We start from the raw sequence: 17507 nt of genomic DNA on the forward strand, positions 1-17507 counted from the left end.
CTTTGCTCTCTGGGTAACCAGCTCTTTCTGTGTCTCAATGCTCTTTCTGTGTCTCAATTGCTAGACTGTGCTCACCGAGCCTGTACTTGGTCAGGATCCGTCTCTGCTTTGTGTCTCTGACACTCTGGAGATAATCTTCCAATTCATAATTTGATTTTACAGTTCGATAGTATTGTAATTTACTTTGTGTTTTAGTTTCCTGATCCCAATGTTCCAGATATGTATTTTTAGATTGTTTGATAATTTGATTTATTTTGATGTTCGGGTGAGTGCTGGTTTGAGACTGGTTAGTGTTAGTAGAGTTAGTCAGGTTAGTAAGTCTCAGAACTAGCTGACTGAGTGGACTCTTTTCAGGGTTCAGTTCTTGGGTTTGTAGTGCTTTAAAATGTAGCGATTCTGTGGGACTTGATTTAAGATGCACCCAGAATTTGAGAGATCTCTTATGCATATTGATAATGAATGGGAATCGACCTAATTCTGCCCTACATGCGTTATTGGGTGTTTTTCTTTGTAGTTTTAGAATCATTTTGCAGAATTCTGTGTGTAGGGCTTCTGTTGGATGTCTGTCCCATCTAGTGTAGCTCTGATCACTGAGTGGACCCCAAACCTCACTTCCATACAGCGCTATGGGCTGAATCACACTATCAAAGATTTTACACCAAATTGGAAGTGGTATTTCAATATTTTGGAATTTTTTCTTGATTGCGTATAGAGCTCTTCGAGCTTTATCTTTGAGAGCATTTATTGCCAAACTGAAACTCCCCGATGCAGTGATGATCAGGCGTGTGTTCTAGGGCGGTGCTGCCTCTGAACTGGTATCTGTGTTCCTGACATCTGGGCTTTTTCTGAAAGACCAGAATGTTGGTCTTTTTGAGATTTACTGCCAGGGCCCAGTTCTGGCAGTAGTTCTCCAGCAGGTCCAGGTGCTGCTGTAGTCCCTGTGGGGTGGATGACAGCAGCACCAGATCATCTGCATACAGCAAAAGCTTGATGTTTTTGTCTTGTAGAGTAAGACCTGTAAGTCTTACTTGTAGAGTAAGTTATGCCTTGTCTGTCTGTCTGTCTATCATCTGTGTATCTATCTATCTATCTATCTTACAATGGGCGAAATTCTAACGATCATCAGATGACGATAGAGGTGACGTAGCGCTGGCATCAGAGCAGAATTTGAAACCGTGGAGCCGGTGGACAAGAGGCGAATCTACGAATCGAAACCGATTTACCTCAGCATGGACTAGTTAGCCAGACAAGCGTTTACTCTGCGTTCAGCTTCTTTCAGAGTTTATTAGATAGTTTGTCCGCTGTTGTTCCCGTGAGAAGAGGAAGAGGGTGTCCGTTCTAAACTTTAGTGGAGTGATTTTGTCCTGCGTGGAACACAGCGCTGTCTGTCGGTCGGTGTGTATTTTTAACAAAATGAGGCGAATCTCTTTGTACGTTTGTCTAAATAAAGGTCAGAGTTTAATCTGGGAGTTTTAGCATTATCTCTGAAAGCTAAATGAGCTAATCTGCGCTAGCTGGAAGCTCTTCGCATCGGTTTATCGTGTTCAAACTCAACTGAACTCCACTAAAGCGACTTAATTTATTGTCAACCCTTTCTGAATAACCGCGAACTAAACTCTTTTACTAAAGCCCTTTCGCCGTTGACGGCGTGAACACCGTGAAGAGGCCGGTGGCAGTGGGTGTTTTTTTTCCCTCCTGGTATTGAGTCTGAACATGAGCAAAGTGCTGGCTAAGTGATAATAAGCGGTCTGCAGATTGACTGGACACTTGCGGGACACTCGCTGGAGATGATGGCCCGGAGGAGGCTGGACAGTCGCAGTGGATCCTCGGCTCTGCTGTCAGAGATCCACACTCACATCCACACGGATCCTCTGGACGCCGTGTTTGACATGAGCAACGAACTGGGCAGGTGTGTAAAATACTCCTCATTACCTTAAAGATGTCTTCTTTTAAGTGTTTCCATGTTTCATTTGATGTTGTCATAAAGTTTTTATGTATGTTGATGAACATTAAAGTGACTGCACACATGATAATGTAAATATGTGTCTGTAAATATGTATATGCATGGGTTTCTGTTCTGTCATATCTTGAAATTCTGTGATACTAAAGTACTGTCATGTTTAATGAAATAAAGTACTTGTCACTAGTAGTTTTAGGGAACTATAGCTTGTTTTTGTAGTCTCAATTTATTGCTCTACACATCATCTCATGTCTTTGAGTATGTGTTTATAGTTTGAATATTTATTACAATTTAGTATCAAATGATTCTTAAGATATCATTCTACAGTAGTCAACATTTGAAGTGGATCAAAAAAGTTCATCAAAGTTGTCCTAAGACAAGAACACATTTTGGTTTTAGGACAACTTTGATGAAAGGTTTTGATCCACTTCAAATGTTGATTAGTGTAATATGTCAGGTGCTCTTTTCCTATTATTATCAATGTTGAGCACTGTTGTGCTGCTTAATATTTGTGTGGAAACTGATTAATGTTTTTTCAAGACTGACTGATGAATGGAATTTTCAATATACAAATCTTAATTGTTATTTTTAATCAACTTAATACATCCTTGCTTTATAAAATGTACTTGTTATTTCATCTCATTGGGTATGCGCATATAGTTGTAATATTTACAGCATCATTACCATTAAGGGAATTATTGTGGTCCCAAATCATAAGGCAACATATGAACTGTAGGATAGATGTGTTCCTGGTTTATTTAGTTTATTTTTTGACAGAGTGAGTAGGACTGAAGGTTGTATGGAGTCTGTCCTGCTTAGCTATTCAGGATTGGAAAGACCTTGCTAACTGAACTGACATTTGAAGTGGATCAAAAAAGTTCATCAAAGTTGTCCTAAGACAAGAACACATTTTGGTTTTAGGACAACTTTGATGAAAGGTTTTGATCCACTTCAAATGTTGATTAGTGTAATATGTCAGGTGCTCACAAAACTTTTCCTATTATTATAAATGTTGAGCACTGTTGTGCTGCTTAATATTTGTGTGGAAACTGTGATTAATGTTTTTTCAAGACATTGAATTTTCAATATACAAATCTTAATTGTCATTTTTAATCAACTTAATACATCCTTGCTTTATAAAATGTACTTGTTATTTCATCTCATTGGGTATGCGCATATAGTTGTAATATTTACAGCATCATTACCATTAAGGGAATTATTGTGGTCCCAAATCATAAGGCAACATATGAACTGTAGGATAGATGTGTTCCTGGTTTATTTAGTTTATTTTTTGACAGAGTGAGTAGGACTGAAGGTTGTATGGAGTCTGTCCTGCTTAGCTATTCAGGATTGGAAAGACCTTGCTAACTGAACTGTGACTAATATGTGTGTGTGTGTGTGTCTGCTAAAGCACTACAGCACGGCTTTGGATCTTGCAGGAAGGAAACCCATGTGGGAACCAGACCCAGTTTTGTGCTGTGCTGTAGATTGAACTTTGAATACTGAGAAAGAGGAAGTGACATTGGTCTCTTCCTCTCTCTCTCTCACCATTTGCATACAGCCTTATTCGGGTTGTTTTTATGCTGCTAGCTGTGTTGTTTAACAGGAAATTATTTCACAGTTCACTTACAGTTTTAACTCTTCAGTGTGAAGATGTTTTGTTGTTTGTTTCTGTGGAGGAAGGTGCAGTTCTGTGCAAATAAACTAGTAAATATGAGTGTGAATACTGTTAATTGTTACATGGTTTTTATGAGATGACGACATGCAAAGTTGTTCAAATAGAGCAGTTTCGTTTTGAATCGGGACCATAAGAATGGTTTTATTGGTGTTTACTTGCATTGGAAAATACCTTGAAATGTCAGGGATTTTTCCCTGGTCTGGGAGAGTCACAGAAATTATTAAAATGCTAAGAAATCATGGAAATATCAGTATTGATTCTAGTCATACGCAGGGTTTTCGTTATCATATTGATATACACAATTCAAAACATTTGAGGTCTGTTTTTTTTTTAAATAAATAAATAGCTACTTCTAGCAAGCATGCATTAAATTAATCAAAAGTGACAGTAAAGATGTTACAAAGGATTTCAAATAAATGCTGTTTTTCTGAACTGAAAAGTGTTATGGTTTTCACAAAAATATCAAGTAGCTGTTTAGCTGCTGTGTTCAACATTAATAATTAGATGAAACGTTGCTCAAATCAGCATATTAAAATGATTTTTAAAGGATATGATACTAAAGATTGGGGTAATGGTTGTTGCATATTAAAATATACTGAAATAAAAAACAGTTGTGATTTAATATTTCCCAATATTACAGCTTTTACTGTTTTTAAAAAATTTTTTTTTAGATTGGTTAGTACATAAGTCTATTTCACAAACTTTTGATAGGTAGTATATACTTTTTTACAGTTTTGATTTTGACTCTGCTTTGACTTTTTTTTCTTTTTGACTTTTCCAAGATCTAAATGGATACAGTATGTGCGGTATACAGTACAGCACAGTATGATATATCCTAACATAATATATTATAACAAAATCTGTTTACAGTCTGGTCCAAAGAATTGTGGGATTGATTTTGAGTATATGCTTATATCCTAATGTCTCACCTGTTTATGTTGTGACAGTAATTGCAGTTTTTACAGTAAAGACTGGCCCACATCAGTCATCTAACCTGATATTAAGCTGTGAGAACATCTAATGGAGGGTTTGAATCATTTAATAACTATCTGTGTCAGTAAGAGCTTTAGTGTGAAACTGTGAATGAGAGAACTGCTTTAGGTGTGACTGAATGCATGCAAACTGTGACATCTTTAAAGTGCATCATAAAAAAAAAAGATATTAGAACTTAAGGTACTTTATTTATAACTTAAAAATTTCCATTTGACACATTCTGCCTCCATTATGCTCATTTGTGACCCTGGACCACAAAACCAGTCTTAAGTCGCTGGGGTATATTTGTAGCAATAGCCAAAAATACATTGTATGGGTCAAAATTATTGATTTTTCTTTTATGCCCAAAATCATTATGATATTAAGTAAAGAACATGTTCCATGAAGATATTTTGTAAATTTCCTACTGTAAATATATTAAAACTTAATTTTTGAGTAATATGCATTGCTAAGAACTTCATTTGCACCCTCAGATTCCAGATTTCAAATAGTTGTATCTTGGCCAAATATTGTCCTATCCTAACAAACCATATATTAATGGAAAGCTTATTTATTCAGCTTTCATATGATGTATAAATCTCAATTTCGAAAAATTGACCCTTATGACTGGTTTTGTGGTCCAGGGTCACATTTTATTCTTTCTCTATATTTTTTCTATTTCTGTTTGTCTTCCTCAGGGGGAAGTTTGCAGTGGTGAAGAGGTGTGCGGAAAAGGCCACAGGGAAAGTCTTTGCTGCAAAGTTCATCAAGAAGCGGCGACGAGGTCGCGACTGCAGGGCGGAGGTCGTTCATGAGATCGCTGTTTTAGAGGCGGCAAAGAACAACCCTCGTGTGGTGAATCTGCACTCTGTATATGAGACCGATCATGACCTCGTTCTAATGCTGGAATAGTGAGTGATGTGATTTGATATATCAATTGTACGCCCAGTTCACGGAACAATTGTTGAGCTCAGTACTAAGAATAACTGTGAATGTGTTTGTGCGCCAGTGCGGCGGGTGGTGAGATATTTGACCACTGTGTGTCAGAGGAGCTGCTGCCCGAAGGTCAGATCACCCGTCTGATCCGACAGATGCTTGAGGGAATTCACCTACTGCACCAGAGCAGCGTGGTCCACCTGGACTTGAAGGTCAGATGCCCGTGCACCAGGCTGCCTTCAACACCTTCATTGGACACATTTTGAATTAGATGATCTATATTTCTTCTAAAGTACACTAGTTTTATTTATTATTGAGACAATGTTTTTCTTTCATTCAGCCCCAGAATATTCTCCTGACGAGTCTGAGCCCATTGGGGGATATAAAGATAGTGGATTTTGGCTTGGCCCGCAGGTTGGGCTCTGCTGGGGAGCTCAGAGAGATTCTGGGAACCCCTGAGTATGTAGGTAAGGTTTATTCAGTGCCATTCATCTTCAAATTCACACATATCTCTGTATTCATGGGCTCATCACAACAGAAGAGTTCATGCTCAGTGAAAATGATGTATATAGTGATTTTTGTTTGTTTTAATGATATATCCAGCCCCTGAGATCTTGAACTATGAACCAATCACCATAGCAACAGACCTCTGGTGAGTCTTAATCTTTTTCATCAGGTGTTTCAATATACAAGGTTCCCACAGGGTCATATCCAGACCTGGAAAAGTCATGGGACATTAATAAAATTGTAGAAGGTCATGGAAATTCCAATGGTCATTAGACAGTTTTCTATTTATACTCATAGTTCATGGAAAACTCTGAATGTAGTGAAAAGTCTGGCCATCACATGCTTATACCATATTCTGCTAAGTAAAGAAACAAAATATGCTACTGTTCAAAAGTTTGGCGTCAGTAAAAATATTTTTTTAAAGTTTTTAAAGATTTCTCTTGTGCACCCCAAGGCTGTATTTAAAAATACAGTGAAACCATTATTATTGTGAAATATTATTACAAATGTTTTAAAAATATATTTATTTGAATATATTTTAAAATGTAATTTATTCCTGTGATAGTAAATCTGAATTTTCAGCATCATTACTCCAGTCTTCAGTGTCACACGATCCTTCAGAAGTCATTCTAATATGCTGCTTTGGTGCTCAAAAACATTTCTTATTAACATCAATGTTGCTTAATTTTATTCAAAATGAGCTAGAATGTGGTAAGCTAAAATGTGCCTCGAAATCATCTAAAACCAGCCAATAGACCAGCAGAGACTAGAAAACCAGCTGAGGCAGCAGCAGGATGGTCTGATATTAGAGACAAAACACTTTGTGCTAACAAGGGATATTTCATGTTTGGTGTCATATATGTTGTTGTTTAAGCTGGTTTTTAACTGATTGTGTGTCTGTTGATATTAGGAGTGTGGGCGTGATCGCCTATATGCTGGTGACAGGAGAGTCTCCCTTCGCTGGCGAGGATAAACAGGAGACCTTCCTAAATGTATCCCAGGTGAACGTGGACTACAGCAGAGAGGCTTTCTCAAGAGTGTCTGAACTGGCTGTCGACTTCGTCCGGAAACTGCTGGTCAAAGCACCAGAGTGAGTCTGCCCTTGCGACTCTGATTTCAGACGGTTAAAGGAAGTGAAGCTTGTTTGCCAAGCTCAGTGCTGCGCAATATAATGTACGCTACTGCTTCTAGATGAAGAGTCATATGATAAGTGCTATGGGAAACTCTTTCCCACTTACAGAGCGGTAATTATTCAGGGTCATACAAATTTTATTATGCAGAACATAGTTTCAGAAATGAAGTAATTTCAACAGGCTTACAAATTAACTTGTCCAATGATCACTCTTATATGGCTCAAAGTACTTCCAGAATATTGACTTTCCCCATTGCCATAGATTGTATAACTATTGGTTATCACAAAGTATAAAGTCCAGGTTTCATTTTCTTTTCATTTGTCTTCAGACATTCACACATTTGCAGAAAACATTTAAGCCTGAAAGCAACTGAGATTAAATGAGGTCAGACTGTTAAGCAAAAATGGCAGCAAAAAGTTTGGTATGGTAGATTTACACTTGCTGTCATAAACTAATTAATGTACTTTGGTTTTATTACTACTCTTTACTGTTTCAGCATAATAGTATCAGAATGTTTTCCATTCAGCCACATATCAAAGTCCTTTACGTGAATTCTCCCCTGCTTTATCAGGGATCGTCCCAGTGCAGCCGATTGCATGACCCATCCCTGGCTGTGGCTCCATTGTCCAGGTTCTGATCCGAACCCCGTGACCCCACGCACTCCCCGGGAAAGGAGTTTCGGTGGGAAGTGGTCCGCACCACCCGAGGATCCCGAAGACAAAGAGAACATTCTGGACTCTCCGCACGCCAAGAGGTTTCGTTTTGAGGAGGGCATGTCAGCCACGGGCGACGGGGACCACTTGTGCTGATCCGAAAGGGAAACGCACTTGCACTGAATAGCATTTTTGGTCCGTTTTGTTGGCCCCCACACAGCACCAGCAAACACGCTTCTGTCCTAATGCTGTTTTCAATATCCTTTGGCCAACCAAAGATGATTTTATTTTACAAAAGGGCCCAATCTAGTGTAATGTTAATATTATAATAGTGAGAGTCTAAATATCTATGTTGCTGTCCTGTCTCAAGATGCCTTTTCCTGCCATCTTTGGATTTTAAATGATTCATTTGAATATTTTAATTGCCATTCAGTATCGATTTAATTTTCTGCTGATCTCAGCCCATGTTAATCTCAACACTATTTCCATTACTGCACTTTGAAAAAGACAGACGCTCGAGAGCGGCAGGGTCAGTGATTTTTAATTCTGCTTTAATGAAGGATGAGAGTGTCTGAGCACACTAAAGAGTCTCTTTGCTCTTTGTGTCTCAACATCAGAAAGAGTTTGTATGATTAGACTCTGTTGATTCAAAAACACCTAGTGCGATGGTCTGTTAGAAAGGTTCAGTGCAGGAATGCTGTCGGTGAATGGCTGTGTGTTTTGTCTTACATTTTCTTTCTTGTGGCATTGACACATTAGTGGGCTCCATAAAAATGTGACTCAACTCAAACACGCACAACACACCCTGGATTACACAAATATGTGTTTGTATTGGTCACAGAACTTCCTCCTAGATAATGACTAAAGGAATGCAGGAAAGCACTTAAACCCTCTATTATATGTGTTTGTGTCACTGAAATAAGGGAAAATATTTTTAACCACTTTAAATTGAGTAAATCAACTGTATCTGTTTTAAAATGATTTTTGTTTTAAATATTTCCTTTTTTATTGCCAATTTATTGTAAAATAAACTATTATTAAGCAACATTCTAGCATTTCCCCATGGCAGGCGCCTAGTATCTCAATGCCTGTTATGGTCTATGATATACATAATCTTGAAATGACAGTTTTTATCTATGCACCAATCTGAGGTAACTCAGGGGTTTTGTTACCTTTTTTTGTACAGGTGTTTCTAAGCTAATGCTATTAACTGATGGAGGTTTCAGTCTTCGTTCATTCCGAGTCTTGTTCTCAGGGTTAGCTGTAACTGCACAGTTTACCAGTGTATATTTCTCGAGTGCCTTTGTGTGCATTTTTTTCTATGCTTGAGCCGAACAACCTGACTTCTGATCTTCTGTAATACCGGTGCAGCACATTTCTGTGGATGTATTATTGTTAATGTTTATCCTGTTTTAATTGAGATACTGGTACACTCTTCAAACTGATGGCCTGTTGTATTTAACGTAAATTATTTCTATGTGCTTTTGGTCATGGAGATGTATATGTATTCAGTGGGATTTAGAAAGGAAAACAGTTATAAGTTATATTTATGGTCTTGGATTATGTAGGGCATGAAAAGATGGGTTATCAAAGTTGGCTGTTATTGTCAAAATGATATGGTTATGTTCGGATAGTGAAGTATGTTTGGCTGTGATGAAAGTACAGGGTGTGAATTCTGGAATGCAGGCAAATGAATGTTAGAATATTGTGGTGGAAAGTCGTCTGCACATCAGAAAGTGTGTAGTAATGCAACAAATACAGCTAGATCAGCTTAAGGTTTATTGGTGTAATATTTTGTTGAGTGGCTGTTAGAACTGGAAATGTTAGTATTGCAGAATTCAGTCTTCAGGTCGAGCCCTTCGGTTATTGTTCTCTGTTTAAAGAGGTGTGAAGAGCTCATGTGTGTTTGTGTGCTCAGGGCCTTACGGTTTCCCAGAGATGTCACCAGTCTGCAATCATAATAGGGCTATTGTCTCCTAAGACGTGAGGCTCTTGTCACGGTCGTGTGCTCACTGTATGCCGTCATCTTCAAGGAAAACTTGAATCTATTCCTTGCCTGGGAAACAGCCTCAATAATGTTTAAGGGCCATGAGGTATTTGAAGCTGGAATTCAATAGAGAATAGACCAGGCTTTGGAGAGCATTTCTGAGCAGTCACTGTGGCATTTGCAGAAAGCTTGTGACAAACTTTGTAAGGACACTTAAGGGATAAACTTTCTCGATTCTCTTTCTATCTTAGGCAGGATTAGTGAAAACTGATAATTGAAGATACTTCATTTCATGATGAAAACTGTATTTTGAGTTATATGTGCTAGAATAAATGATGCTCAAATTCTAATAAAGCCATTGACAGTCTAGAGTTGTAAAGGATGTACCCTTAATATATTATGTATGTTGTTGATTTATGACTCATAACAAACATTTTCAATTTTGTTTTTAAAATAAGACAACATCCCTCATACAACGCCAATGATTTATTTAAAATTTCTTAGCTGACATGTCAGACTTGAATAAATTCTTATACTTCTGAAATGCGTCATCTGACTTTTTTTCCTCAAATTTTCCATGCTAATAAGTAATGATAATAATAAAAATCTTAAGCAAATTGCCTTTCACTAAGTTCAAGGATATATAGTATTTATCTATCTATATCCAAGGATAAAGAGTAGGATAAAGAGTATTTTTATGCTTTTTAAACTAATCAATCTAACACACACACACACACATATATATACAGTGGGTACGGAAAGTATTCAGACCCCCTTAAATTTTTCACTCTTTGTTATATTGCAGCCATTTGCTAAAATCATTTAAGTCGCATCCAAAATAAAAGTTTTTGTTTGCATAATGTACAGTATGTGTTCTGTGTATATTTATTAAGTATATATAAATAATACACACATACAGTATATATTTTGAAAATATTTGTCTATAATTATATTCATATAATATATTGTGAATATATATATAATATATAAAAATAACATTTTTCTGAAATATATACATGCATGTGTGTGTATTTATATATACAAAATAAATATACACAGTACACATATATGTAAACAAAAACTTTTATTTTGCATGCAATTAATCGTTTGTCAGCACTAATATACAGTGTGTATATATATATGTGTGTGTGCATTTGATGTTGTACCTTTTCCTCAATCTCATGTCAACTTGAATTGCATTAAAAATATATAAAATTATTACTTCTAATTAAACAGATCACTCAAACATTTCAACATTTTTATTGAATTACATCAGCCTGGAATGACTATGAAGCAGGAAGTACATTCATCGCATTGCATTGAGGATATTGCAAAATCAACGTTCATGTAATACAATGTATTCAAGAGAACATTGTAAATAAAGTGCGCCACCTAGTCTTCTGAGATTCAATACTGGAATCGTTTTAGATGCTAACCATCAAGCAGTCAATAAAACATTTCACTACAAGTCAGTAAATAAAATATTTTAAATTAGTTTTTTTTCCATCTAACCAAAAATATATTCTGTACATTTGATTCTAATGGAAGATCCTTAGATTTTTTTTATTTGATTATCAAATAAAATAAACACCAAATATAGAACATGAACATCTGATAAATCCACTGATGTAAGACTATATGCTTAAGCAGGACTCCTAAAGGAAATACGTTTTTTTTTTCATTCAAGAGTATCCATACGTAATAACGGATACATACTTGAATAAAAATCCATGCTTTTTAATTTAACAACATAAATGTATTAATAATAAGCACTTTCAGATTTCTCTTGGTTTTTTTCTATGCTGTGGGAAATGAGAGCCCTTTGAATATAAGGGAGGTGATTATTTTAGAAGCATATCCGCATTCCAAACAGACTATGTAAAAGAAATATCATACTATATCAGACAGAGCTGATGTAGTTAGATGCAACAGGCAACGAATAAGGCTTAATGTCAGGCAGCTAAAAGTTTTACAAGGTTGGTCATTAAGCTTCAGTCTTCTCTTGGATTTTATGAGTGTTTTGTAGGCAGCATACAGTTATTCTTTCAAAGCCTGGAAACCCAAAGCTCTTGACTAACTGATATATCAGTGCAATACAAAGCTGTCTGCTCTGAAAAGAATACATTCCATGTTAAGACTTGTGAAAGCACAGATCGAGAACAGTCAGAATTCGTGAATCACCCGGAAGTGATTCTCGATGGATGCCGGCTCATCCTCAAAGTGCAGTTTCTGGCTAAGACAAGCGCCCAGATACTCCAGAGTCTTTATAAAGTGGCGGTGCTCTCGCCCAACCCACGCCCTCATTGGGTCGCATACCTCATATGGAGTGACATGGGCATGGATAGCCACCCCACTGGAGGCCAGCTCACCCAGAGCACACTTATCGGTCACCCACGTCTCACTGCCACCAGGGTGTCCTCCATCCAGCCAGTACATATCTGAAACGCTGTCCAGAAACAGCCTCAGTTCTGGATCTGCTCGCACTCCAGCCAGCTCATACACTATCTGATTGAGAACAACACATCCTTTACTGAAGCCCACTATGGTGAGGGTGAAACCTGCAGGCAGGGGGCCAGGGGTGGATGTACCACTAAGAGGGGGTAAAGGGTTTGGGAGGCCAGCCCGCTGCATGCTGTGACCCAGGAGTGCCCTCAGGTGGCGAACGGCTCCGTAGTCTGGAGAGTGTTCTGGTGCTCCAAATAGGTTGCTCTCTACAAAGTTCTGATAGCAGCTGAACTTGTGTAGGTACATTCGGGATGCGCGGATGACCCAGATATGGCAGCCAGGGAAGCGTTGGCCCAGGGTGAGGGTGACACGCTCCAGACTCCAGGACTGCCATGGGGCAGCGTCAGGCTGGAGGGCCATTTCCTGCTGATAGTTCTGCGTGGTGGATGAGAATGAAAAGTTGCATATGAAAAGGGGATGAATACTTTTTTTAATGAATTTATGAAGAACAGTTTCTCACTGATTAAAGATTTTACAGCTGCACATAATTACAAAAATGTATTCACTGTAGGAATTTCCATGACAAAATTTTATTCATTTCTATTTAAAATTCCTACTTTTCCATATTCATGATTCAAGTATATTTAATGTTTTACTAACATTCTTGTAGAAGAAAACAGCAGGAATAAATATTCAATGGCTGTGAAGCATGCTCTAGTGTTTATGGTCAGTTTATTATTATTTCTTTTTTTAAATAAATTAATACCTTTATTCAGCAAGGAGGCATTAAATAGATCAATTGACTGCAAAGACATTATGTAATATTACAAAACATTCCCATTTAAAATTATTTGGAACTTTCTTTTCATCAAAGAATCCTGAAAAAAGTATCCGGGTATCCACAAAAAATATTAAGCCACACAACTGGCACAGATTACTATACATCTTCTACTATACTATAAGCTGAAAATTAAGCTTTGCCATCACAGTAATAAATATATATATATATATATATATATACATAATAAACACTTTGAAACAAAATCACTGTACCAAGGAATTTATGACTTTTCCGGTCATTCGTAATTGCTGTTTTTTTTTTCTTTTTAGATCGCATTTTCTGAGAATTTAGAGAGCCATTTCTCACTGATTAAAATGGTACAGCTGCACCTGGACATAATGAGAAAATTTTATTCACTATAGTAATTTCCATGACTTTTGAAAATCTATCAATTTCTATGAACTCACCATTTTAAAATTCCAAAATTTGTGTTTACACAATTCAGGTATATTTAAGGTTTTATTAACATTCTTCTAGAAGAAAATAGCAGGACTAAATGTGCATGTCTTTTCATTTATCTGAAAAAAAAAGTTCCTTTTATTCAGACATATGCTGAAATTTAAGCTGAAAATTAAGCTTTGCCACCACAGTAATAACTTACATTTTAAAATATATTAAAATAGAAAACAATTATTTTAAATTGTAATTATATTTTGCAATGTTACTGTTATTACTGTATTTTTTTGTAAATACAGTCTTGGTGAGCATAAAAGACCTTTGTTTCCCCTCAGAAACATTACCAACCATTTTTTACGTTTTCTTTTCTCAAAATAAAGGCTTAACCAGAATATAAACTTGGAAAATAATGTGCATGTGATATGCGAACAATAAAATATGAGCATCACTCCAAGTCTAAAGGAATTCAGAAACCTGGCATATGTGCTATAACTAAACGGACTTCTGCAGAATGTGTCGTGGACCTGTTTTCAATGTCTAATGAAAAACTAAATTTAGAGATCCAACCCAGTCGCAACAGAAGCTAAACTGTATCAAATGACTTTAGTGAATAATCAAAGAGGTGTTTTACAGGGGGTCCACAGTTTAGTACACATACTTTTTTTTAAAAACTAGCAATAGGCATATTTTGGATCAAATCAAAAACTGTGTAAACAATATCTAATTCCTGACTATGTTGAGCTCTTTCCTAAGGCATTATTGATTAAAAGGCCATTTAAAGCAGGGCATGCAGTCAGTGGTACTGATGACATGCATGCACCAACCTGAATGTCTCCAGGAAAGAAGACTACGTGATCGTTTCCTTGCTGCAGGTCCTCTGTTTCTTTGTCGCATCGTCTCTGCGTTTCCGTGACAGGTCTTAGGAGCAGAACATCATTTACGCGGTTTTGATCGTAACCGGGGACTGAAGTCAGGCGGCGTAGCGCGGGCGCAGCAGCGGAGGTCCCGGGCCCGCACAGCCCCGCCGCGGCGGTCATCTTCCTCGCTATAGCAGCTAGCGATAAACAAGCCACAACTGATCGGATACTTCCCATAAGCAAAAGGATTATGTAGCGGCGACTGCGCGACCTGCAGCGTTAAGACTGAAACCATCACTGCAAAACCAGAGCAAAGAATAACGCCGCATGATCCGAACTAATCGGTGCTCATTCAGCCTTTAAACTTGAAGCGTCAAATAAACAGAAAGGTTCAGGATAATGACATATGTATGGCGTATAATTTGTTCATATCAAACGCCGCCGAGTTGCATTTACGGGAGCGTCACACTGTGACAACGATGCGCATGCGCGGAGTCCAGACGCGTCCGTCAACAGCGGCAGCGCCGATACATAACGCATTTGGATTGACTGCTTGAATAGAACACTGTAGTGATTAATGCGGCACAACTATATTTAATCTACTGTCCCAAAAGTCATATTCTTTTTAAACTTCAGGAGGCGGAATCTTGACAGGAATCCTGACTCTTGTCGGTTCGATCGGTTCTTTTGAACAATTCGCGTCAAAGAATCGGTTCAAAAACGGATTCAGCGATTTACAATATGCGTCATACTGTCCCTGATTCTGGCGAGAAATATTACAGGCACCAATGTTCTACAGGCACTGCTTTATTAGTTATTTATTATGCTTTATGTGTCCATTTGCTGCAACCATTGTTCCGCTAATAAAACCCTACTAAAAGTCAATTTGGACCCAAACACTTAAATTCATTTTATTATCTCTTTGTTAAACACGTTAAAATATAATTATATTCATAACCGATTTGTTTGAGTGCGTTAAATTAATTAATTAATATTTTTCCGTTCAGACGGTTTTGTGAAACGATTCAACTGATTTATTGAACAGTTTCGACTCAATAGAACGATTCGTTCATGAATCGGACATTGCTAGCGGAAACAGCTGGGACTGAGCAAGAGCATGTGGGCTGTTCTGGAGTTTAACGCCTTCAAGTAACATATTGTCCATGAAAAATAAGTACGAAGTTTGTTTGTCAGTAAGTTAGGAAAAATATCTGTAAATGATCTGCCTCTTTGTAGTAGCTACGAGCATGCTAAACGTTGGACTGTTAGACAGAAACTGATCAATATAACGTTAGTGTTGTCCAGCGTTATCAACTTACACAACACTTCAAACATGAAAGTTAATTTCGTCGTGAAGATTCATAAAACAAATAGAACTTAAATGCTCATGACATTTCTGTCAACTAATTTAAAAATTCCCAACTTTATCAGTTAACATTAGTCAATGTTGTTAAGTAAGGTTATAAAGTGTTACAGAAAATGTAGCGTCCCTGGGTTGACTGAGAACCTGGTTTGGGGTCTGTGGGCCAGTAAAGGTGTAAAGTATTTCTGCTTTTTTGAGGGATGTCCTACTCTGCTCTGGGTCGACGGCTGGTTGCATGTCTCCTGAACATCTCAGAAGCTCGGAGAAGAGACCTGGTGGAGACAGTGGCTAGATCAGCCATCACTGGCGCACATGGTGAGACGGAAGAAAATTGGATTACTTTCAGATGAATTCAAAATGGTTATTAAACTATATTTGAAGTCATTGGGAATATTTTTGTTCCATGTCATTGCACTGAGTTGTGACAAAACTGTCTGGATCTGCCCTTCATAAGGAAAAAAGCGTGAAGGCATCACAGTGCTAAACATCTTCAATGATGTTGACTACAACCGCTCTGTCATCACTATTGTTGCAAGCATTGACCTAATAAGTGAGTTGCCTGCTCGTCCTTCCAGACGTTTTAATAAATGTCCAGTTGCGAGAACAATTGCTTTGTAGCTAATTGTACAAAAGAGGCCATTCTTTATTGTCGTCCATTTTAGGGGAGGCTGTACTGTCGGCTTGTGAGCACGCATGCTCTCTGATTGACATGAATGTCCATGAGGGCATCCACCCATGCATGGGTGCAGTGGATCTGGTGCCTCTCTATCCACTGGGGGAGGAGGTGGGCCTTGAGGATTGTGGAAAAGAGGCCCAGGGTATGTGGCCAATGGCCATGCATGCAAACAAGACATTTAAATGCATTTTCTGAATCTACAGGTTGCAAAGTATAAAAACAGTTACAATGTAGTTTTAAAGTATACATAAAATAGAAGAAAACAGCACAAACATCATTAGTTATTTTGGGGTCAACATTGCATTATTGATAAGGACCCATTATTATTATTTTTTAGAATTTACATTTGTGTCAGTGTGAATATGTCAAGTAATTTTTAATATATGTACCTTAAAGTTTAAGCACTGCTGTTTTCTTTCTTTGTGTAGCATTAGCCACGGCTCTAACGGAACGAGTCACAGGTACCAGTGTCTTTTTGTTTGGCTGGGCCGATTCTCCTCAGCGTCGAGGTCTGGCTAAGAGGAGAAAGGAGATTGGCTGGTTCAAAAAGGTCTTGGATATGTCAACCATCCAGCCAGATGTAGGTCCACAGCCCACAAGGAAATATGGTGTTACAGGTAACTTTTTTTTTAAAGGGTTAGTTCACCCAAAAATGAAAATTAGCCCATGAATTACTCACCCTCAAGGCATCCTAGGTGTATATGACTTTCTTCTTTCAGACGAATCCAGTCGGAGTTATATCAAAAATTGACTTGATCTTCCAAGCTGTTTAATGGCAGTCAGTGGGTGTTGCAGTTCATCAGTCCAAAAGAAGTGAAATAAAGTGCATCCATCCATAATAAAAAGTGCCTCACGGTACCGGGGGGTGAACAAAGGCCTCCTGTAGCAAATCACTGCATTTTTGTAAGAAAAATAACCATATTTAAAATGTAATAATCAATTTAATCTAGCTTGCGCTCACTGTTGTACACGGAAGCAGCTCCAGGCGGATGAGGTAGGATGTCGGCGTTGCGCATGCGCCGCTCAGAAGTGACGAACGCGGAAGCGCAGGGGAGAGATAAAAACAAAACAACGGTCATGAATTAGAAGTACAAAACGAGGAT

At 37.8% G+C, this 17507-nt stretch overlaps 2 protein-coding genes and 1 pseudogene across 4 annotated transcripts in view; 2 read left to right on the forward strand and 1 right to left on the reverse strand.

Moving 5' to 3' along the window:
• Positions 1 to 1148: 1148 nt before the first annotated feature.
• On the forward strand, positions 1149 to 10193 carry stk17b (serine/threonine kinase 17b (apoptosis-inducing)). The gene is made up of 7 exons (XM_016538416.1): positions 1149 to 1909; positions 5309 to 5521; positions 5620 to 5758; positions 5887 to 6013; positions 6150 to 6198; positions 6964 to 7143; positions 7758 to 10193. Exons 1-7 carry the CDS (start codon positions 1788 to 1790, stop codon positions 7993 to 7995), a joined length of 1068 nt encoding a protein of 355 aa, XP_016393902.1. The 5' UTR covers positions 1149 to 1787; the 3' UTR covers positions 7996 to 10193.
• Positions 10194 to 11054: 861 nt separating this feature from the next.
• Positions 11055 to 15229, reverse strand: LOC107728289 (UPF0565 protein C2orf69 homolog; annotated as a pseudogene).
• A 112-nt stretch (positions 15230 to 15341) lies between these two features.
• ftcdnl1 (formiminotransferase cyclodeaminase N-terminal like 1) overlaps positions 15342 to 17507 on the forward strand; it is a 9508-nt gene continuing 7342 nt past the window's right edge. Inside the window, exons 1-5 of one of the 3 annotated variants that reach the window (XM_016538413.1) lie at positions 15342 to 15558; positions 15927 to 16043; positions 16183 to 16278; positions 16391 to 16546; positions 16833 to 17021. In XM_016538413.1, the coding sequence (XP_016393899.1) occupies positions 15929 to 16043; positions 16183 to 16278; positions 16391 to 16546; positions 16833 to 17021 (556 nt within the window). In that variant the 5' untranslated portion in view covers positions 15342 to 15558; positions 15927 to 15928. The remainder of the gene's footprint in view (positions 15559 to 15926; positions 16044 to 16182; positions 16279 to 16390; positions 16547 to 16832; positions 17022 to 17507) is intronic. The other 2 variants (XM_016538412.1, XM_016538414.1) reach the window with 2 other exon arrangements.

Source organism: Sinocyclocheilus rhinocerous, unplaced genomic scaffold, assembly GCF_001515625.1.
Source record: "Sinocyclocheilus rhinocerous isolate Xijiao unplaced genomic scaffold, SAMN03320098_v1.1 scaffold3444, whole genome shotgun sequence".
Taxonomy (NCBI): Eukaryota; Metazoa; Chordata; class Actinopteri; order Cypriniformes; family Cyprinidae; genus Sinocyclocheilus; species Sinocyclocheilus rhinocerous.